A 23,619-nucleotide genomic window follows, 5' to 3' on the forward strand; every position below is an offset into this window, starting at 1 on the left:
CCTAAGTCGAAAAAGAAAAAGTTACCCCAGTACTGTTGTAAACAATGATGGAGAAAATATTACTGATGACTAAACTTTTGGGAAAATGCTACAAGCTCCCGCACCAGCTCAATACAAGGAACACAATGCATGTGAATAAAAGTATCTGTTACTGTTACTGTTCATCTTGTCATTAAGACTATTATCTACAAGGGTAATCCCAAAAGTAAGGTCTCCTATTTTTTTATAAGTACATAGACCTGTTTATTTCTACAATGGTTTACATCAGTTTACAGCTTGAACATTTAGCTATTTTTTGACAAAATCACCATTTCTGTCGATGTATTTTTGTAGATGCTGTGGCAGTTTTTGTATGCCCATATCATACCAGCTTGCTGCCATGCTGTTCAGAAAGTTATGAACCTCTTCTTTCACCTCATCGTTGGAGCTAAATCGCTTTCTGGCCAAATTTTCTTTTAATTTAGCAAACAGGTGATAGTCACTGGGCACCAAGTCAGGACTATAGGGTGGGTGAGTGATTATGTTCCACTGAAACTGTTGCAGGAGAGTAACGGTTTGCCAAGCGATTTGTGGGCGAGCGTTGTCATGAAGAATGTGAATGCCCTTGCTCAACATTCCTCTTCTCCGGTTCTGAATTGCCCGTTTGAGTTTTTTCAGAGTCTCACAGTACCTGCCAGTGTTAATTGTGATCATGGTGGGCGTAATGTCAACCAACAATACCCCTTTCTGATCCAAAAAAAAAAAAACGGTTGTCATGACTTTACCGGCAGACTGTGTTTGTTTGAATTTCTGCGGCTTTGGCGTAGAAGAATGCGGCCACTGGTGTGATTGTTGCTTGGGCTCAGGTGTAAAGTGGTATGCCCAAGTTTCGTCACCCATGACAATAGAGTCCATAAAGATGTCCTGTTCGGCTGCAAGGCATTGAAGAAATGGGTGGGAAGCATCAACTCATTTCCACATGTGGTCCTCAGTCAAGATGCGTGGCACCCATCTTGCGCACACCTTCTGGTAGTTCAATGTTTCCGTTAAAATTCTGCGAGCTGTGCTTCGGGAAACCTCAGGAATCAATATGCAGAGATCATCCAGGGTGGTCTGTCAGTCTTCACACATGCTTTGTTCAACCTTCAACACTGTCTCCTCAGAAATTGACAGTCTCCCGCTCCGTTGTTTGTCGTGAATTTCGGTCCAAATATCTGCAAACTTTCTACACCACTTACAAACATTTTTGACATCCACGCATGACTCACCATACACTTACGTCAACTGGCGATGGATTTCAGTCAGCGCAGTGCCCTTTGTGTTCAAAAACCAAATAACCGCGCGCAATTCGCACTTGGAGGTGACATCCAACGGGAGCTCCATTCTCAATGGCTGCCAAGCCAAGACTAAGCGCCTCAGCGTGCCGTGCGCATGTTTACACACAGCGCGTGAAGCACTCTTCATAACAGTCTGATCAACTGCCGCACAAACAGAGTTCTGTACTTGTAAAAAAATAGGAAACCTTACTTTTGGGATTACCCTCGTACTTCACTACTACAATTGGGATGCACCTGTATCTAGTTTTATTTCCTTCTCAAATCAGTTAGCAAGTACACACATGCACATAAATATATCAACATGTTAAGTGCACGTTACCATGAGAGACCAAAGTCAGAGAAGGTCGACTTTCTTTGATGAATGTCTACACACACCAAATATGACAGTGAAAGACAGAATATCTGGTTATATCTTTATAGATCGTTCATGGAAAGCCTCATCACAGTTAAATACGAAGCTCAGCTGAAAGTTGTTGTTGTTGTTGTTGTTGTTGTTGTTGTGTGTGCATGTGCGTGTGTGTGTGTGTGTGTGTGTGCGTGCGTGCGTGCGTGCGTGCGTGCGTGCGTGCGCGATAGGGGTGGGCGGGGTGCATGTGTGTGGGCGCGTGCATTACTTCCTGTACAGTCAACAAAATGTAGCTCTCCAAGTGCATATACTCTAGCTCAAAAAAAGGATTCATCAGAATATGTCAAAAATCTGCCTCAGTTGCGAAATGTTGCTGGTCTTTACCCAGGTTTCAGCTAGAGTAATCTAGCCTTCCCCAGAAGCATGAAATAAACTAATAGATGCCAAAATAAGGCACGGTCAAACAAAAAAAGCTAAAGTACCATGGCACCATGTTAAGCTACATTACTTAGCAGAGGAACAGCCTCAGCCCCACTTTGTGGAAAGCGGTCGGTTAGCCTCGGACGCTACATTGGAACTGACTATGGCACATGGATATGTACCGAGAAAGGTGGAGGATCACGTGCATGCGCACACGGAAAGCCAAAGGTGCCTACCATTGGCTGTCTTTATGTTATGTACTAGGAACTTGCCTATAATGTTAAACTGTAAATTTGTGAGAGAACAAGGCACTACATAGATAGAATCCCCATGAGCGTTAACTGTAAACCGAGACTTTTTAGCTGATAAGAAATTTACTCCATCATTAAGTTCAGCTTGTTAGAATAAATCCACATATGATCACCGCTATGTTGTACATTTCCGCACGATCTCATGTGGGGGATGAACAAGGTTATAGGTCCGTAACGTGAGAACTTATCAGGGTTAGAAGGTGGGAATAAAATAATTTCCATTATACATGGAGTAATAAGTCAATTTGTTAATGCGAAATTTGACTAATGTTGTTATGTTATTGCACTACATTACTACCCATTTATGATTGACTGGGTGTGTAAAGCTTAGGGCATCATTTATGACTTTATGCACAGATGGTCAACATTCTGTTTACGAAACCTGTAATAACTTAACCAAACGTACACTAACTATAAATATAACATGTACGACCGTCCACTATATGTAATCACAAGGGTGATGTGGAACAAAACTCTTAAGTGAAAATGTTAATTATTAGTTAGTGGGTTCAAGACCTCTATGCATTTAAATAGGATATGCCACCCTACTTGTTGAAATACACACTCTAGTGTATCAGATACTACCTATTTAGGATATTGCCTATAAGGCTATTAACTATTTAGGATGAGGATTATTGCGAGCATGGTGGAATTCTCAAATAGACTACCAAGGAATAAGGACCTAATATTTAAAGTAGAGTGTGTCAGGGCGTACAATGCCACTGCCAACACACTTATATACTATTGACCAACAAAGGCCACTAATAATATGAACATGAGCTGTATTCTTCCCTTCTGAATAGGAACATAAATTAAGGATATGGTCTAATAGTGAGCAAAAAATAAGTGTCTCACATAGGTTAATAGCATAAATCAGAACCTAATATTTAAAGTAGGGGGTGACTGGGAATACAACACCTCCGTCATCACACTTATGTGACCAACATAGGTCAAGCATTTACAAAATATAGTCTGCAAACTAACCTTTGATAGGAATAATCTTATAAGGGTACATTGTATGCAGCTTGACTACACGGATAATGCTATAGTTTTCATTAAAGAAGATGCTTTAGAGCAACAAGGTCAAGGTTATCTGCCTATGGAAGAATACTTTAAAAAATATTGCATAAATATTAAACTTAGCTTAAATTGGCGTAAAAAAGTATTGGCCAGGTTGAATTAAACATGGGCATAAGGTTTAATGCCTATGGGTAGAAAGAAAAGGCAATGTGTGTCAGCATCGTTAGTAGGTTTGACTACCATACTGTCAGTTATGTTGTAACTAGAATATATTTACCGTAAGGAATATGAATTAAACTGTAGTATTGAATGTTGCCAAATGTCATGGTGAATTTCTAAGTCTTAAGCGTCAATGTATCAGGAATGGATATGCAGTGACAAGGTTCAAAAGTTAGTGTGATTCTCGAGCTACATGCTGTTCTTAACTGTTAGTAGTAAACTAATCATTCACAGAGTGGGTTAACGTCTACATTCAAGTTGCATATAGTGATTTGGAAACTTAAAATGTATTAACAGTACTAAGTATCATAGTAGCATCACAAGCTGGTGTATTATGTATAGGATTATGAAGTCAAAGTTATGGTAGCAAAAGGTCTTTAACAAAATCAAAGTAATAGCTTATACATTCTGGGCAAATAAGCGGGCATTCAAAGGATGTAAGTACGCGGTGACAGAAAGAGAATACAGTGGTCGATGTTAACATAAAATGAATTACGGTGGACAAGTACACGGTGTAAGTACGCGGTCGCAGAAAGAGAATACGGTGGTCGATGTTAACATAAAATGAATTACGGTGGGCAAAACAATGCATGGCACCTTCAAAAAAGTTCTTATTTCTCAGCAGCAGCTGGTCGTTTAGAAGGTTATCTTTATCAAATAGTATATGTTTAAAAATTTGCAATCTCCTCTAGAGTATCTAGTCTAGTGCCTTTTACCTCGCAGTGTAACAGCTCAGTACTAGTTGGAGGATTGGGTGCGTGGGCCATCTGGACAAGTTGCTCGGCGAAAATCGAAAGCCTTATTTTGGCATGTGTTAGTTTATTTCATGCTTCTGAAGAAGGCTAGATTACTCTAGCTGAAACTTAGGTAAAGACCAATAACATTTTGCAACTGAGGCAGATTTTTGACATATTAATTTATCACAGTTGCTGACAGGGTTGCAAAATGTTAAAAATTCTTAGATTCATCAGAAACCTAGCAAAGTTTTCATTCTTTTTTTGTGTCTTTTGGGGACCCAACACTTATTCTATCGAGTGATCTGTTACCTTTAGTCCTACAAGGTTTTTCTTTGCAAGATAAAAAATCATCATCTTCCCAACAAAATGTTTGTATGGCCTAATATGAGTGAAAACTAGAGCATAAAGAAGCTCCCAGGTTATCTTATCAAAACTACTTCAGCATCAACATGATTAGGAATTTCACTTTCATTGCTGCATAAAGGCTGCCTCTAGAGTTTACCATGTGTTTACAGTCTTCTTCTAAATGCATGCAAGCTCCGCTTCTGCATATTCTCTAATGCCATCTATCCACATTCCATTAGGTTGTCGTTTTGACCTTTCCTTATCTCTTGGAACTTCGGTAACCAACTACTGTCCATTCATCTGTCTACACATCTTATCCAACAGTTTCATTTCCACTACAGCAAAACAAAGTTATCCAACTTCAGCTTGTTTACCGATCAGTTTGCTTCCTGTCTGTCCTACAAATTTTTAATACACATCTCTCAGTTGGTAGTTCAGAAGCCATTAGTTTCTGAATGGTTTTCATAACTAAAGCCCATAACGGAGTGCCGTAACAGAAAACTAGTAATACACATTGATTGTAAGGTTCCCTCACACACAGAGTGGGAGCTTTGCTTTGAAAATTATTTTTATCTTAAATCTTACTAGAAACAGCCCAGACTATCTTTATTTCTGCATCCTTCCCTTTACAGTCCACACATAGGCAGTAAACTGTTCAGCATTCATACACTTTTATCAGCCAAGTTTTGGAAACAGACATGAGGAAAGCTCATCAGATGATGTTCCTGGTCCTCAACACCCACACAAATGGATATAAACTAATAATGAGATGACTTAAATACCCTACATACGAAAACTCTTCAACTGGCTACGACTCGGCTGTTAACTTGAATTTCCTTCTCTTTAGTCTTTGATTGTACACGTGCAAATGGTCCACATCATCAGTAAAATGAAGATATTTCAGTTAAAGTTCTGTAACAGGCATTTATTATTTATTCCCTTAGTTTGAGGATCTGGAAACCTCTTCTAGGCCACTGAGAATAGAATAAAAGACTTAAACAATACATACACTCCTGGAAATTGAAATAAGAACACCGTGAATTCATTGTCCCAAGAAGGGGAAACTTTATTGACACATTCCTGGGGTCAGATACATCACATGATCACACTGACAGAACCACAGGCACATAGACACAGGCAACAGAGCATGCACAATGTCGGCACTAGTACAGTGTATATCCACCTTTCGCAGCAATGCAGGCTGCTATTCTCCCATGGAGACGATCGTAGAGATGCTGGATGTAGTCCTGTGGAACGGCTTGCCATGCCATTTCCACCTGGCGCCTCAGTTGGACCAGCGTTCGTGCTGGACGTGCAGACCGCGTGAGACGACGCTTCATCCAGTCCCAAACATGCTCAATGGGGGACAGATCTGGAGATCTTGCTGGCCAGGGTAGTTGACTTACACCTTCTAGAGCACCTTGGGTGGCACGGGATACATGCGGACCTGCATTGTCCTGTTGGAACAGCAAGTTCCCTTGCCGGTCTAGGAATGATAGAACGATGGGTTCGATGACGGTTTGGATGTACCGTGCACTATTCAGTGTCCCCTCGACGATCACCAGAGGTGTACGGCCAATGTAGGAGATCGCTCCCCACACCATGATGCCGGGTGTTGGCCCTGTGTGCCTCGGTCGTATGCAGTCCTAATTGTGGCGCTCACCTGCACGGTGCCAAACACGCATACGACCATCATTGGCACCAAGGCAGAAGCGACTCTCATCGCTGAAGACGACACGTCTCCATTCGCCCCTCCATTCACGCCTGTCGCGACACCACTGGAGGCGGGCTGCACGATGTTGGGGTGTGAGTGGAAGACGGCCTAACAGTGTGCGGGACCGTAGTCCAGCTTCATGGAGACGGTTGCGAATGGTTCTCACCGATACCCCAGGAGCAACAGTGTCCCTAATTTGCTGGGAAGTGGCGGTGCGGTCCCCTATGGCACTGCGTAGGATCCTACGGTCTTGGCGTGCATCCGTGCGTCGCTGCGGCCCAGTCCCAGGTCGACGGGCACGTGCACCTTCCGCCGACCACTGGCGACAACATCGATGTACTTAGGAGACCTCACACCCCACGTGTTGAGCAATTCGGCGGTATGTCCACCCGGCCTCCCACATGCCCACTATACGCCCTCGCTCAAAGTCCATCAACTGCACATACGATTCACGTCCACGCTGTCGCGGCATGCTACCAGTGTTAAAGACTGCGATGGAGCTCCGTATGCCACGGCAAACTGGCTGACACTGACGGCGGCGGTGCACAAATGCTGCGCAGCTAGCGCCATTCAACGGCCAACACCGCGGTTCCTGGTGTGTCCGCTGTGCTGTGCGTGTGATAATTGCTCGTACAGCCCTCTCGCAGTGTCCGGAGCAAGTATGGTGGGTCTGACACACCGGTGTCAATGTGTTCTTTTTTCCATTTCCAGGAGTGTAGTACATCACAGTTAAAGTCTCTCTTCTGAAAACATAACTTTACAAGTGAAATAGTACCACTCTCACCACATGTTAATTGTAGGAGGTGCTGCTGCGGACAGTGCACTGGACTCCCATTCAGGAGAATCAAGGTTGAAATCATTATCTGGCCATCCCAATCCAAGTTATCACAAGGAGGCACACAGACAGCCATGTTTTCCTCGCTCCATTTGTGAGAGGAACAGGAATCAAAATGATAAGTAGTGGTAGAGAGTATCCTCCACCATTCACTGTATGATGGCTTGCGGAGTATCTATGTAGATGTAGATATGGCTATAGATCTGTCATTTCCCTATGTCTCTTATGGCAAATACCATCCTGGTATACTCAAAAATGACACAGCCTTGCACATCTCTGATGACTTCGTTATTGATTCGATGTTAAACCATAATCTTCCTTCCTTCAGTTGCAGTGACCAGCAAGAAACAGATTTATACACGGGACGAGGTATCCACAAGTAACTGAACTTACTATGTTTTTTAACTTATTAATTCAAATTTTAAGCAAAAATCTCCAATCTTCTTCAAACTACTCTCCACTCATGCTAATACACTTCTCTGATCTTTTATTCCATTTGCAAAACATTGTTTAAATCCATCTTTTATTATGCTTGACAGCACATGCATCATTTTTTTTTTTTCTTCAACTCAGGAATATCAACAAACACTTTCCTTTTATGTCTTTATATTCTAGGGGGAAAAAAAGGGTCATATGGTGCAAGATCGTAGGACTATGGGGGGGGGGGGGGGGGGGTGAGGAACATTGATCATATCATTTTTGATGAAGAATTGTTATACAGACAGAGCTGTGTGAATTGGCGCATTGTCACTACCTCAAATCAGGTGGCTTCTGCTGTATACTGTTGTGCAATCTTTTCAAAACTTCCAAGTAGAGTGTCTGGTTAACTGTCTGATACTGCAGAACAAACTCCGAAAGGACGACTAATCTCACATCGAAAAAACTAATCAGCATTGTCTTAATGTTTGATTTCACCTGACCAGCTTCCTTGGGGCAAGTTAAACTTGATGTTTTCCACTGGCTTGACTGCTGCTTTGATTCAGGGTGATAAGCACAGAAGCACAGCATCAACTTTTGTCACTTGCGATAATTTTTAAGAAAAAGTTTGCTAAGCATACCACCAAGTTTTGTCATATGGTTATTTCTGAAAAAAAGTCTGCATAATTTCAGATCTCTTCTTTCAAAGAACAGTTTTTTTCAGTAGTCAGCAGTCATGGTACGAATTTTGCAGCCACACCTTTCATTCTTAAACCTTCTGTCACAATTCCCTGCACTGGACTCAAGTCACTCCCAACAGTTCCACAACTTTTTCAGTTGTCCATCGTCAATCTTCATTTATGACTGCATGAATGTTTTCAACATTCTCGTGTGTTCGGACCGTCAAAGTTAGCATCGTCCTTGTACTAAGGTTTAATGTTCCAGAGTACCTGCTCCACTTTCTCTGAAAATCAACCATTGCAAAAACAATAGTCACACAAAACTGTTATAACTATAAACTCTGTTGAAACTAGTCCAGACCTCCTTCAGCAACGGCGCTCTGCTTACTGACTGAATGTTCGCTCTATGTACTGCCAGCAGCAAAATGCAGTACTACAAAAGCTCTGCGCACCAAAAAATTAGTTCAGTTCTTCTGAGTACCCTCTCGCAAAACAATAATGAACTACTCACCAAATAGTGGAGGTGGTGGCATCAGGCAGAAATCATTCAAAGGACAGCAAACTGCTTAAATTACAGGCAGATTATGTGTATACGCATGCCCCTTCTTCCTCCCCAACCATACACCCAGAGTTATTCCTCATGCACAAACTGCGATAATCCAGCACACTATAATCCAGTAGACCTGATTGACCGTCATGCGTCAGAAATTTTTCCCCATGTTTTTACTGAAAATGAACTGACAATTGATGAGACATTACAAAGTGTTTTCAAATTGCAGGGGACATCAGAAACAAAGACAGATGAAAAAGAAAAGTTTTTCAAGTTATGCATCTGCACATCATACAAAATAATTTTTGTCGGATAAAAAAAGTGCTCAATTTAAGAAATAAGTTAGCATTTCAGCAAAGTTCCACAGGACTCTGAAAAAAATTTCACCTCAACCATTGTTGTAGTATTCAGTCCAGAGCCTGGTTTGATGCAACTCTCGATGCTACTCTACCCTGTGCAAGCTTCTTCATCTCCAAGTAACTACTGCAACCTACATCCTTCTGAATCTGCTTAGTGTATTCATCTCCTTGTCTCCCTTTACGATTTTTACCCTCCATGCTGCCTTCCAATACTAAATTGATTATCCCCTGATGCCTCAGAATATGTCCTACCAACTGATCCCTTCTTCTAGTCAGGTTGTGCTACAAATTCCTCTTCTCCTCAGTTCTATTCAGTACCTCCTCATTAGTTACGTGATCTACCCATCTAACCTTCAGCATTCTTCTATAGCACCGCATTTTGAAAACTTCTATTCTCTTCTTGTCTATACTATTTATCGTCCATGTTTCACTCCCATACATGGCTACACTCCATACAAATACTTTTAAAAAAGGCTTTCTGACTCAAATCTATGCTCGATGTTAACAAATTTCTCTTTTTTAGAAATTCTTTTCCTTGCCATTGCCTGTCTACATTTTATATCCTCTCTACTTCGACCCTCATCAGTCATTTTGCTCCCCAAATAGGAAAACTTGGAAGTGTCTCATTTCCTAATCTAATACCCTCAGCATCACCCGACTTAATTCGACTACATTCCATTATCCTTGATTTGCTTTTGTTGATGTTCATCTTATATCCTACTTTAAAGACACTGCCCATTCAATGGAACTGCTCTTCCATGTCCTTAGCTGTCTCTGACAGAATTCCAATATCATAGGCAAACCTCAAAGTTTTTATTTCTTCTCCACAGATTTTAATTCCTACTCCAATTTTTTCTTTTGTTTTCTTTATTGCCTGCTCAATATACAGATTGAATAACATCAGGGATAGACTACAATCCTGTCTCACTCCCTTCCCAATCACTGCTTCTCTTTTCATGCCCCTCGACTTGTTTAATTGCCATCTGGTTTCTGTACAAGTTGTAAATAGCCTTTTGCCTCTTGTATTTGACCCTTTGCCACCTTCAATATTTGAAAGAGAGTATTACAGTCAACATTGTCAAAAGCTTTCTCTAACTCTATAAATGCTATAAATGTAGGTTTGCCTTTCTTTTAAGATAAGTCATAGGGTCAGTACTGCCTCACGTTTTCCAGCATTTCTACAGAATCCAAACTGATCTTCCCTGAGATCAGCTTCTACCAGTTTTTCCATTTGTCTGTAAAGAGTTCATGTTAGAATTTTGCAGCCGTGACTTACTAAACTGAAAGTTTGGTAATTTTCACATCTGTCAACATTTGCTTTTTTAGGATTGGAATTATTAAATTCTTCTTGATGTCTGAGGGTATTTCGTCTGTCTCATACAGCTTGCTCACCAGATGGTAGAGTTTTGTCAGGGCTGGCTCTCTCAAGGCTATCAGTGGTTCTAATGGGATGGATGTTGTCTACTCCCAGGGCCTTGTTTCAACTTAGGTCTTTCAGTGCTCTGTCAAATTCTTCATGCAGTATCATATCTACTATTTCATCTTCATCTACATCCTCTTCCATTTCCATAATATTGCTCTCAAGTAAATTGTCCTTGTATAGCTCCACTATACACTCTTTCCACCTTTCTGCTTTCCCTTCTTTACTTAGAACTAGTTTTCAAACCTAGTTCTTGATACTCATACAAGTGGTTCTCTTTTCTCTAGAGGTGTCTTTAATTTTCCTGTAGGCAGTATCTATCTTACCACTAGTGATATATGTCTGTACATCCTTACATGTGTCCTCTAGCAATCCCTTCTTAGCTATTTTGCACTTACTGTTAATCACATTTTTGAGACGTTTGTGTTCCTTTTCATCTGCTTCATTTACAGTGTTTTTATATTTTCTCCTATCATCAATTAAATTCTATATCTCTTCTGTTACCCAAGGATTTCTACTAGCCCTTGTCTTTTTACCTACTTAGGCCTCTGCTGCCTTCACTATTTCACTCAAGGTTACCCATTCTTCTTCTACTGTACTTATTTCCCCCGTTCTTGTCAATCGTTCCCTAATGCTCTCTCTGAAACTATCTACAACCTTTGGTTCTTTCTGTTTATCCAGATCCCAGCTCCTTAAATTTCCACCTTTTTGCAGTTTCTTCAGTTTTAATCTACCATTCATAACCAAGAGATTGTGGTCAGAGTCCAGATCTGACCATGGAAATGTCTTACAGTTCAAAACCTGAATCCTAAGTCTCTGTATTACCATTGTATAATCTATCTGAAACCTTCCAGTGTCTCCAGGCCTCTTCCATGTATACAACCTTCTTTCACGATTCTTACACCAAATGTTAGCTATGTTTAAATTATGCTCTGTGGAAAATTCTACTAGGCGGGTTCCACGTTCTTTATAACATCACACATCTGCACTATTCCTACAGACAATGATTCCAATTTAACTGCACCAAATTTTTGATAACTATTTTTTTAATTGTTTGCTCTTTTTAAATCAATCATATTTATTTTCTTTCATAACTGGTGCACAAAAAATTATTTGTGTACTGTACTTTTCTAAAACTTCATGAGCCATAAACTGATTTAATAAAGCAATATCGTATTCAACTTTTAATTAAAAAAATTTGTTTTTACAGAAAAGTAATACATTCTTTTAATTTTTTTAATACTGTAATTTCTCCTGTTGTTTCGATAAATAAATTACTTACTTTTTAACTTTAAAACTATGGGGCTTTTCTTATATCCCCTTTTTAAACCACATTTTTAAAGAGACCTTGATAATCTGCCATATTTGATAATTCAGCATTGACAGATCCCCGAGCATACCACATTATCGAGGCCCTACTGTATATGCCATCATCATATATTAATTTAACTTCTGTCTAATAAGCAGAACTCACAAAGAGAATACTGTGTTTTGCTGTACCAGTATACAAAATTAAGTTGAAGTAGCTTCCAATCATATCATTTTACCATGTTAAATATCACATCACTAAAACCTTCAGCAGTCTTCACCTGTAGCCCTGTCTTCAATTGACTTTTAAACTGCTTAAATAGCTACTCAATAATGTAACAAACAGCAGGACATGTTTATAATTATTTATGATAGTAAGTTTTGTAAGTGCTACCACAATTTTCTGCCTACTCATGAAAACATTGTGGCCACCGTAATAAATCTGACTGATTTGACAATCTTGAAAAGATGTTCCGGAACATTAATACTCTATGTTGACAACTACATACATATTTACTCACTCTAGTCTGCCACGAGAAAGCCTTTAGAATTTTACAAAATGTCAGTGATACATTTTAGTTTTCAGCTGTTCAGATGACATACCATGTGGATGGTGATACATAATTCAAATTAAATGAACATTAAAACAGATACAAAGAATATTGGGGACACAATGGTAGCATCCTATTACATGCATGGTGAGGGGAAGGAGACAAAAAAGCACTCAGTAATAAGTTGAACCTCTTCTGCCAAAAATTTATTCCTTCATTTCGATACAGCGTTGCCAAAGTGAGAATGAAATCAATTTTTAAAAAATAATTCTGACTGACTGATTGCAACACAACATGACACAAATGATGGCGACATATTTGCTAATTTTTGCAAGCTGTTGAAGGACACACACTAGAGGTTAGGACAAAACAAAAATCTGTAATAGAATCCCAGTCAGTGAAAACCATAGTCAGCAAAAAATACTATTTGCAGTAACACCGTATACCAGCATTTTACAACTTTTAAGAACAAGATTTAATTTTGAACTACACAAATCATTGACATAGTTGTCACCTACACATCACTTCTGCATTTGTAAAAATGAGAAACATGGGTATACATTTGTTTTTTTTATAAGCCATATGCCATGTGATATTACCCCATGTTGGTCCTGTGGAGTGCCAAGTTCTTGTACAAGCATAGTACAGTTACAAAACAATGAAACAATTTTTATCACATCTCAATATCATCCGCTTGAGAATCTAAGAATTTTTTAAAATGTTTCCTTCCACCCCCTCTGGTAAGTCTCCCCTGACCTGGACGTCTACGCAACTTCTCCAAACTCTCTCCCATTTCATAAAGCTCGCCAGTCCTCTTTCCTTCATACCTCTTCCTTCCTCTTTACCCTTTCTGCCAGAAGAAAGAGCCGTTGGCTCTGAAAGCTTGCACCTTTCATTGACCTTTATATATATTCTTACTTGCCACTGCTTGGTGAGTAGATTTTCTAAACTATATTACATTTTCAAAAACTTATTAATTTCATTTATATAAAATGACAAATAAATTACTGATACTTACTGTCTGTCTTAAACAATATTCAAATAGCATATTTGTTATTCCCTCTCCTTGAAACAGTCTCAACTGTAATAATTTCCTTTTGTAACATACACAGTTGTATAACGGCTAAGACTTATTTCTAACATTAATGAGCAAGTCATAGTCTGAGTGACATTCTATGTGCAAATTTAAGAATCTTTTATGCAGATATATAAATTTTAAAATGAATTTTAAGACGTCAATACCTGCGAGGGAGAGCCCTTTAACACATGGCCTCCTCCTCCAGTGGGAGGATCCACCACTCTGTGAAGTTTGCGGTGTGCCACTTTCAGTTCAGCATATTAGGGCAGGATAGTTTGGAAGTGACAGTTCAAAGCAGGTTCCATGCAGGAAGTCTGCCTAATTTTTAATACATTGCTACCAGGAGCTTAACTGTTCTTTTAAAGTAATCTAGATGTAATGTCAAAACCAGAAGGTGTGCTAAATGCTGGAACAAATTTAATAGCCAAGATTGTACTCAATATTTTTTTTCTTTATGACCGGTATCTACAGTTAAGTCTTTCATCTTCTGGTCTTTAAAAAAGCTCATTCCATTACAATGGTATAACATGTGCCATGCTGACATTACAAAGACTGTTCAAAAAGTAAGATGACTTTTCAAATTGCGTGGGCAATGTACATTCGATTATCGGTCTTTTTTTTATGTTGGTACACATGTCCCGAACGTATGTTGACAATTTCAAGTGTACAGCATACTTTCTTTGTTTTTGACAGATAGAAAGATTAGATGTGTTTTAGTGTGCTTGGTGATGTTCAATTATTATAAAAAATGGAGCAAAGAATTTGCATCAAATTTCGTGTGAAAAATGGAATCAAGTGCTCTAAAACACTTGAAATGTTGACAGTGGCATATGGTGAGTCCATTCTAAGTAAAAAGAAATGTTTACAACTGATATAAGCTCTCCCAAGATGGCCGACAAGATGCCAATGACAAACCTCATTCTGGACGCCCCGGAACATCAACAACAAATGATAACATGAAAGCTGTGAAGAAAATTGTTTAGGAAAATCTTCGAAATACCATAACAGAAGTTGCTGCAGATGTTGGCATGTCAGTTGGCTTATGTCATGCAATTTTTTCGGTTGCTTTGGCCATGGGATGTGGGTCAGCGAAGTTTTTTCCAGAACTTCTAAATTTTGATCATAAGAACCATAGCATGAGCATTGTTCAGGAGCTCTTGAATGATGTCAATGATTATTCTGATTTGCTCAAAAGGGTCATAACTGGTGACAAAACATGGGTTTATGGTTATGACATCAAAACCAAAGCCCAATCCTCCCAATGGAAGCACCCCAGAGAGCCAAAATAGAAAAAATCACAGTTCAATCAACTATCAAAGTTCTGTTGACTTTTTTTTCCAATTACCATGGTGTAGTGCATCATGAAGTTTTTGCCTTGAGGTCGTACGGTCAATAAGGAATATTATCTTGGCGTTATGTGCCGTTTGCGAGAAGCAATATGCAAAAAATGTCCAGAATTATGGAAAAACAATTCATGGCTTTTGAATCACGACAATGCACCTGCTAATTTATCATTGCTTGTGAGAGACTTTTTGGCCAAAAACCACATGACAATCATGCCTCTGCCACATATTCAACGGATTTGGCCCCTGCAACTTTTTCCTGTTTCCAGAACTGAAGAGACCTATGAAAGGACAAAGAATTTCCATGATTTGTAACATCACAGTTTCATACTAAAAATGATTTGTATTGATTTATTATGAGTAATGTAAAGCATATATTCTTTAATATGTAATGTCTTTGATCTACTTTAAAGAAATGGAAAGGTTTTGTGACATGTTTATTCATTGCGAGTCACGTTCTTTGTATTATTTGGAGGAGAGTAGCATTTAATTACGTTTATTTGTGTTGACTTCTTAATATGCTTAAAAAATGAGACTTTTTAAAATATGTTTGATGGTAACTACACTGTAACTGGTTCATACATAGGGACTTTGCATAATATAAAGAAAAACCCAATGTTGTTCCCTCTGCAACAGAAGTGAGATGGAGCGCTAGGAAAAGGTGGATGTGGCGCTCATCTGAGCGGCAAACGAGAGAGCACAGCAGGCAGTCAACAGCAAGTAACTGACGAGCAAACAGCGCAGGTGCCGAGTGAGGCTTATAGTATTACAAGTGGAATGGAATAGCCTCGGATTTAATATGCACTGTAAAATGGCGCCCTCAATTTGGTTGGTTCAAATGGCTCTGAGCACTATGGGACTTAACATCTGAGGTCATCAGTCCCCTAGAACTTAGAAGTACTTAAACCTAACTAACCTAAGGGCATCACACACATCCAAGCCCGAGGCACGATTCGAACCTGCGACTGTAGCAGTCGTGCGGTCCCGGACTGAAGCGCCTAGAACCGCTTGGCCACTGTAACCAATGCTCTCGATTTGGGAAAAGCTCTAAAATTATTATTAACAATACCAAAAAGAGGTAAACAGAGCAATGGAAAGACCACCTAGCTGCCACATACTCGCCACTTTGATTGCGCAACCACTTCGTCACGAAAGGTCAGAAATGTATTAATGTGTGTACCAGTAATGTTGTGTTTGGTTCTACGGAAATGTATTCCTAATGTTCAAAAATGTGTTTGAACAAAGTGTCAATCCTACGCACTTTTCCAAGTAGGATACTCTCCATTAAGTAATGAAATCCGAGAATGTCCTTTGCATAAAAAGCATTAACAATTCTATGGAGCATTTTTTTAATGTGTGGCTAACTTTTACGCCAGTACACTTAATGTGCTAGGCAAAAATTACTTGTTCCTCATACATGTAACAGTGCCTGTCCATGTTTGAATGTTCTGAAACTTAACTAGAAAATGAACTTAAAAATTAGTTTAGGAAACAGTATTACTTGGAAAAGAAAGTACTAATGTCTACTGATTTAAAATTGTTTTCAAAACTTAATTGTTTCACAAGTGGTACTATATGCATTTTGTCTAGAGGTTGTTTGAAGTAAAATTTTACTGGAAATTGATTCTATTTTGTAGAGGTTATTGTCTGGGTAAAGAGTGTTAAAATAGTACAAACTTAACGATCTCAAATTGAAAAAGTAATCCAATCCTACCTTAATGATACATAAATTTGAAAGTGCAAAAATTTTGTTGTTACAATGAAAGGGCTAGTTTGTGGCATCACATTTCTTTTCCATCATAACAAAAAGAATAAATCAGCTTAGTAGGTTTCACGCTAATGATTCTTGAAGTAATCACTGAGAAACAAAGATGGAAGGTTTGTATACTGTGTGTCCTATTCGCTTCCGTATAGTGAATATGTGTATTAATTGTACTTGACTATTGTTATGTGCTATCTGGTCTTGTGTGGTTAATGAGAGGCAGTTTTAAGCAATATTAGTTAAAGACAAAAGTAGTGATTAAAGTAAACAAGAGAACAGCTCATTTGCAAATCTAGTGACCACTAAAGTGATGACTACAGCTACCAACTGTGTAATTTGTCCATTTGGGTGTGTTCATTGCACTTCATAGAACAGTATTTAATGAAAGTTCACTTTGAAGTAGTAAAAACAGGTTCTTGATGAATAATGCTTTTACATTATTATGCCTAATTAGGTTCAAATGGTTCAAATGGCTCTGAGCACTATGGGACTCAACTACTGTGGTCATTAGTCCCCTAGAACTTAGAACTACTTAAACCTAACTAACCTAAGGACATCACACACATCCATGCCCGAGGCAGGATTCGAACCTGCGACCGTAGCAGTCGCGCGGTTCCGGACTGCGCGCCTAGAACCGCGAGACCACCGCGGCCGGCCCTAATTAGGCTGGCGACTGTATAACTATTTCGTTTAACAGTAATCAGTTACTGTCACTCGTCATATACCTACAGCTATTCTTACGAAATTAAGGTTCAAGTCCAATTTTCTGTTAGGTAAACTGGGTCAAATTTCTAAATTCCTCTCAGAAGGTAACATTTACTGCAAGTGTAGACCATATTTGACAAATTTACTACTGCTGTAGAGTTACAGGTGGCTGCGTTATGACAAAAATAAACCTTGTCATCACTAGGTAAATTGCATGTCAGTACTATGAGTGGAGCAGTAGTGTTATATACTGAGGGAATAAAGACTGCATCACTGGAAGTACTCAAGGCTGTACGTAAATGTGCTTATGAGAAGTGCTTTGAGGACTGGTCGAATGGTTGGCACAAGTGTATTGTACAGGATGGTGATTATTAAACTTTCAGACTGCTGTAGACATAATGCCACTGGTCAGAATGATGTCAAATTGCAACAGAATATTATGAGAGAAGGAGGAAAATGTATGGCAGAAGAAAAGTAAATAATTGCAAAATGTAGAAATAAATGGCACAGTAAACAACATAATTTAATAGGGGTCGACTACATATGACAAACGAATCATACAACAATGCCTAAGGTGTATGTTTGATGGAAATGGAAATGTCATGTGGCTAGGGCCTCCCGTCGGATAGACCTGTTGTCTGGTGCAAGTCTTTCGAGGTGACGCCACTTCGGTGACTTGCTTGTCGATTGGGATGAGATGATACGATTAGTTACGTAAGCCCATCCACCATGGCAAGGTCATATCACATCTGATGGGAAAAATCAGTTTTTAACTGTCCTGAGGCCAAAAACCGCACACAAACCATCAACCACATCAGTATGTGGTTGTCTCGAGGCCAAAAACTGCACAAAAAGCATCAACTAAAATCAAATCAGATCATAATTTCTGTATGACTGGCACAAAACATGTTCAATATGCTGTCCACTGTTTCCTGCAACAAGTTGAAATCGAGAAACAGCATGTTCAACAACTGGTCAAAATGTTTCTGGGGACATGTTCAGAATGTGTTGTGTGATGCATGCCTTCAATGCAGCTGCTTGCAACTGGACCACTAAACACAACATCTTTCAGATAGCCCCACAGCGGGAAGTCACACGGATTAAGATCAGGTGATGGGGATGGCCAGGCTGATAATTCTAGCATTTCCGAAATGGCATTTCAGCAGCTGCTTAACTGGATTTGCAATGTGTGGAGGTATGCCATTTTGCATAAAAATGATCCCATCCACACTGTTGGAGAACTGGAATGGCGTGGTTGTGTGAGACACTCATAGCACTTACCAGTGACGGTACAGGTAACAGGACTGGAAGCACCTGTCTCTTTGAAAAAATATGGCCCTATGATAAATGATTCCATAAATCCTCACCACACAGTGACCTTTTCAGTATGAAGTGGTACTGGTTGATTTGTGTGTGGATTTTCTGTTGCCCATATTCGACAATTCTATGTATCGACATACTCTGTCAGATGGAAGTGGGCTTCATCTGTACACAAAATCTTCCACGGCCAATCACTATCCATTCCATGCGAGCAAGAAATTCTAAAGCAAAGGTCTCTCTTGCTGGCAGGTCAACAGGAAGCAATTCATGCATATGGTTAATTTTGAATGGATAGCAAAGAAGGATGCCTCGTAGGATTTTAAGCACCGTGCTCACGGTGCCCTATGTTCGGACAATTCTCCGTGCATTACACGTTTGCACACTACCACTTGTCTCCTCCTACACTGCTGTGACCACCGCTTCCACTGATGTCGAATCAATTCCTTTTCTCCCTCTACCAGGTTGCACACCAAAAGAACCTGTCTTTTCTAATCATTTTCTCCAGACCCAAGGCAGTCATCGGACCAATGCCTTTTTTCATACCCTTCAGTGTCCGGAACTTCTGTAGAGATGTGTGCACAGTCATCATTCTTGTAATAAAACCTGCACTGAGCTAGTCATAGCGAACGTCACACACGCGAAAGGAGGAAAAGTCGTGTACTTGGCATGTTGATACTGACTTCAATGGGTCGTGCGCATGACAGGTGTTTTCATTTACATATTCTGACACATACAGCACCATCCTATGATCATTTTTCACACTACTTTTTTTTCTTCTGCCATATGTTTTCACTCTTCTCCGATAATATCCCATTGCAATTTGATGTCATTCTGACCAGTGGTGTTATTTCTACAGTGTTTTGATAGTTTAAGTTTAATTATAATCATCCTGTATATGAGGGGGGATACTTTGAAGGGGACAACACAAATATTGATGAATAAATAAGTATATTTTTCATAAAAATATAAAGTGACCTTACTTTTTGAATGCACCTGGTATGGTGGATAACAAGCACATTCCACACAGGGTTCTTTGGTACTTCAAAGACTGTGGATCCATGAAGTATTTAACTCATCTTACGAACATACAGGAGTGCATAAATGTGCACTGTTATTCAATTCAACATCTAACAAACATCAATGGAATGTTAAGTGTTTGGACATCACCAGTTGCATAAGGTGCTTTTTAACTTCACTGTTTTTATTTGTGACAAACCTGTGTTTGCTTTTAACAAACCTGTGTCAAATGTGCTACATACTATCCACTATAATGCCAATGTGCCATGTGCGATGCAGTCATAATGACAAGGTTAAAAAAAAAAAAAAAAAAAAAAAAAAAAAAAAAAAAAAAAAAAAAAAGACCAGAAGATGACAGTCTTCACCATTGAAATTGGTCATCAGAAATAATTTGCGTAGAATGTAATCTTGCTATTAAACTTTCTTCAAAACAATTAAAGGTCACTCATTCGTATAAAAACTAGCAAAAAGTATAATGGATTGCCTGTTAACATGTCCCTATGCAGAATAATACATCATTTTTCTTCCTATCTGGAATTCACAATGAATCAATACCTATCTACACTATTTAAGCTCATATGAAGCACTAAGCATTATATCTTTTTCAGTAATGGTTAACAGAATTGTTGAATTACAGATACTTAACAACGAAAATGTCAAAGAAATTGAATGTTCACCACAGCATAGCTTTACAACCAATGTAAAACATTATCAGATTTACTTTTTAATAGAAAGTACTGTAATATTTTGATTTTACTGTCAGCAATATGACACCGCAACAAAAGAACCTTTTAACACAAACTGGAAAACAGACATACACATTAAAGACATAAAACTGGCTCATACCTTTAACTGCCAGCACTGTGGACAATGGTAGAGACCCTTCTCCTTTGCAGATAGACCAACGCATTTCATATGCTGCCACTGTCCACAACGTGAGCAACACACCTTCGCCTTGTTCGGTGATTCTGCACCGCATACACACTGAACAGTGAGCCGTGCCAGAGGCACAAACTGTGGACGTCTAGTCATTTCTGCCAGTTTCTGTTCATAGAGTCTTTGCAGAGATAACCTTAAGAGATTCTTTGGCCTAGGCTTTCGAAGTTTTCTGTCAGTGCCATGACAGTAGAATGAGATAACATGTTCAATTGTCTCCCAAATATGGTCTTCCACTGTACCACTGTCACGTGATTCATTCTGTGTGTTTTTATCTCTGTATGTTTTTTTAGTCAGTGCTTTAGACTTTCTAGAGTTTTCTTTTCTTTTCCTTACTTTGCCCTCATGCTTACTGAAAATTTCTGCTTGAAGTTTAATATCTACTTCAACATCCATTTCATAGCTTGATTCTTGCTTCACTTTTCCACTGAGCTCATACGTGCTATCTGCAGGCACCTCAGACTTAATCTCATTCTTTGTGGGAACTTCAATAGGTTCTGTTTTTTCTGTCACAATTTCGACACTCTCTTGGACACAGTCCACAGTTAGCTGTGGAGACTGGGGACCACCAGAACTAGTGCTTATGATGGTTTCAGTGTTTTCAATTGGTTCAACTGTAGCCTTGAAATCAGTTTCGAGTTTTATGTCTTCCAAAGGCCGCACATTTGCAAGAATACAGGCGAGGACTTCAACTGTCTTTCCTAACCCCATTTCATCAGCCAGTATGCCGCCTGTAGGAAGAACATCTGCCAAAGGTTTTTCCTTTCTTATTTCACCACTAAATCTGTTATAAAATAATTCTTCTCCAATTGAGTTCTTAATTTCTGTGTACAAACAATGCAGATCATCTGAAAGAAAAATAAATGAATGTTAGATTCATTTAAATAGATGTAAATATAAAATTAATAATACAATTTTATTTCTGTCAATATGATATGGGTATACGAGGGGGGACCCAAAAGAAACCGGATTGTTGTCATTAAAAATTTATTGATGAACCTTTTTACAAAATTACTTGTCACCTTGTCAAGTCTCTTTTCCCACTGTTGGAAGCATGTTTGGAACTCTTCAAGTTTGATATTGTCCAGTGCCCTTTGCGAAGCTGTTTTACCGCCTCCACATCATCATAGCACTCCCACTTTTAGCATTTTTTTCATTCGTGGAAATAGGAAAAAGTCGCACAGGGCTAGGTGAATACGGAGCGTGGGGAACGACAGACCACCTCTGAGATGCTAAACAGTGGGTCACTCGTAAGGCCGTGTGTGCTGGAGCGTTATGGTGATGCAGAAATCAGTCACCTGATCACCAAAGTTCCAGGTGTTTCCTCCTCACATCCTTTCGCAGATGCATTAAAACATCCAAGTAAAAGTTCTGGTTAACAGTCTGGCCAGGGGGTATGAATTCCCGATGCACAATTCCACAAACATCAAAAAAGACAATGATCATCGTCTTCACATTTGACCTCACTTGCCTAGTTTTGGTCTGGGACAGTTGGGAGTCCTCCACTGGCTTGATGCTTGCTTGGTTTCTGGGTCATACCTGTAACACCAACTCTCATTCCCTGTAATGACTTTGTTCAAGAAGTTTTCAATCTCTGTTTTCAAGTTCTGAGACACATTCATGCGGATGGTTTTTTGCTCTTGTGTGAGAAGGCGCAGAACAAATTTAGCAGCAACACATCTCATGTGCAAATCCTCACTCAAAATCCGCTCCCATGAGCTCCAACTGATTCCTGTCTCTGCTGAAATTTGGTCGATCTTTCGGTGAAGATTTTCGTTGATCTTTTGGCGAACCTTTTCAATGTTCCCTCATTTCGCGATGTTGAAGGGCGTCCAGAACGAGCTTGGTCTTCAACACACATTTCACCACATTTAAAGCGCCCAAACCACTCGAAAACCTGTGTGCGGCTCATAGCATCCTCCTGGAAAGATTCCTGAAGCATTTGGTGTGTCTCCGTTACAGTATTCTTAAGCAGGAAACAAAATTTCACACACACTCTTTGTTCTTTTAAAGTTACCATAACGACTTCGCAGAGGTAAACCTGCCAACAGTCAAAGAAACACAATACCACACTTGCACGTTCAGCTCTACACTGACGCCGTCTGCACAGCTGTTTCATGAAGGTATCTACTAACACCACCTAGAGTGAGAACCCTGCACTACATCTACGGGTGGCAGCACCCTTGGAATCCGGTTTCTTTTGGGTCCCCTCTCGTATCCCAAAAAGCAACACATCTGTACTCACCTTCTACTTGTTGTTGGTTTTCTCTAGCTAACATCCATTTCACGGCATCCTGTTGGTAAGAACGAAGTTGTGGCACTAACGACGGGTGCTGAACATCGACCGAACTAATGACAGAGCCTGCAGCCTGGTGATATTTCTTAATAGCGTTGAAAAGTATTTGTGGGTCATTTGCTTCAGTTTCCACATCTTCGTACACTATAAACAGAAAGGCACTGTCACATTGGTTTATAGAACAAATACAATAGGAGAGATTGATTTTTGAAGATGACATGTATAGAGTTACTAATTATTTTCATCACTTATTCATTTACGCACTCTGTGTAGCAGATGTATAAAAAAAATCTTTGACGTCTATGACGAATTAGTGGAATACATTTGTAAGGAAAAGCAGTTACGGCAAAGGGTGCAATATGCTACAGGAATTGCTGTAATTACGCTGGCCAGCTTATGCAATATTAAGTATTTCTCTGAAGGCAATGCCAACAGTTGTTATGTATTTTATGAAATGTAAGACACATAGGTGTCTGTCTGTATGTCCTTCATTGTCACCACTGATGGTCCTTACACTTTTGGTTTTTACACTGTGATGATGATTAGTAACCAAAGCTGGTAGTGATAATAAAGGACATATAGAAAACTATCTGTCTTGCATTACATAAAAAGTG

General features: G+C 39.4%; 1 protein-coding gene across 3 annotated transcripts in view; it reads right to left on the reverse strand.

Moving 5' to 3' along the window:
• Positions 1-23,619, reverse strand: part of LOC126282138 (E3 ubiquitin-protein ligase SHPRH) — a 260,470-nt gene that overhangs the window by 169,719 nt on the left and 67,132 nt on the right. For all 3 annotated transcript variants that reach the window (XM_049981638.1, XM_049981639.1, XM_049981640.1), the window contains 2 exons: positions 22,955-23,149; positions 20,620-21,557 (listed from right to left, as the gene is read on the reverse strand). In XM_049981638.1, coding sequence (XP_049837595.1) covers positions 20,620-21,557; positions 22,955-23,149 — 1,133 coding nt within the window. The remainder of the gene's footprint in view (positions 1-20,619; positions 21,558-22,954; positions 23,150-23,619) is intronic.

This window comes from Schistocerca gregaria, chromosome 7, assembly GCF_023897955.1.
Source record: "Schistocerca gregaria isolate iqSchGreg1 chromosome 7, iqSchGreg1.2, whole genome shotgun sequence".
NCBI classification, from domain to species: Eukaryota; Metazoa; Arthropoda; class Insecta; order Orthoptera; family Acrididae; genus Schistocerca; species Schistocerca gregaria.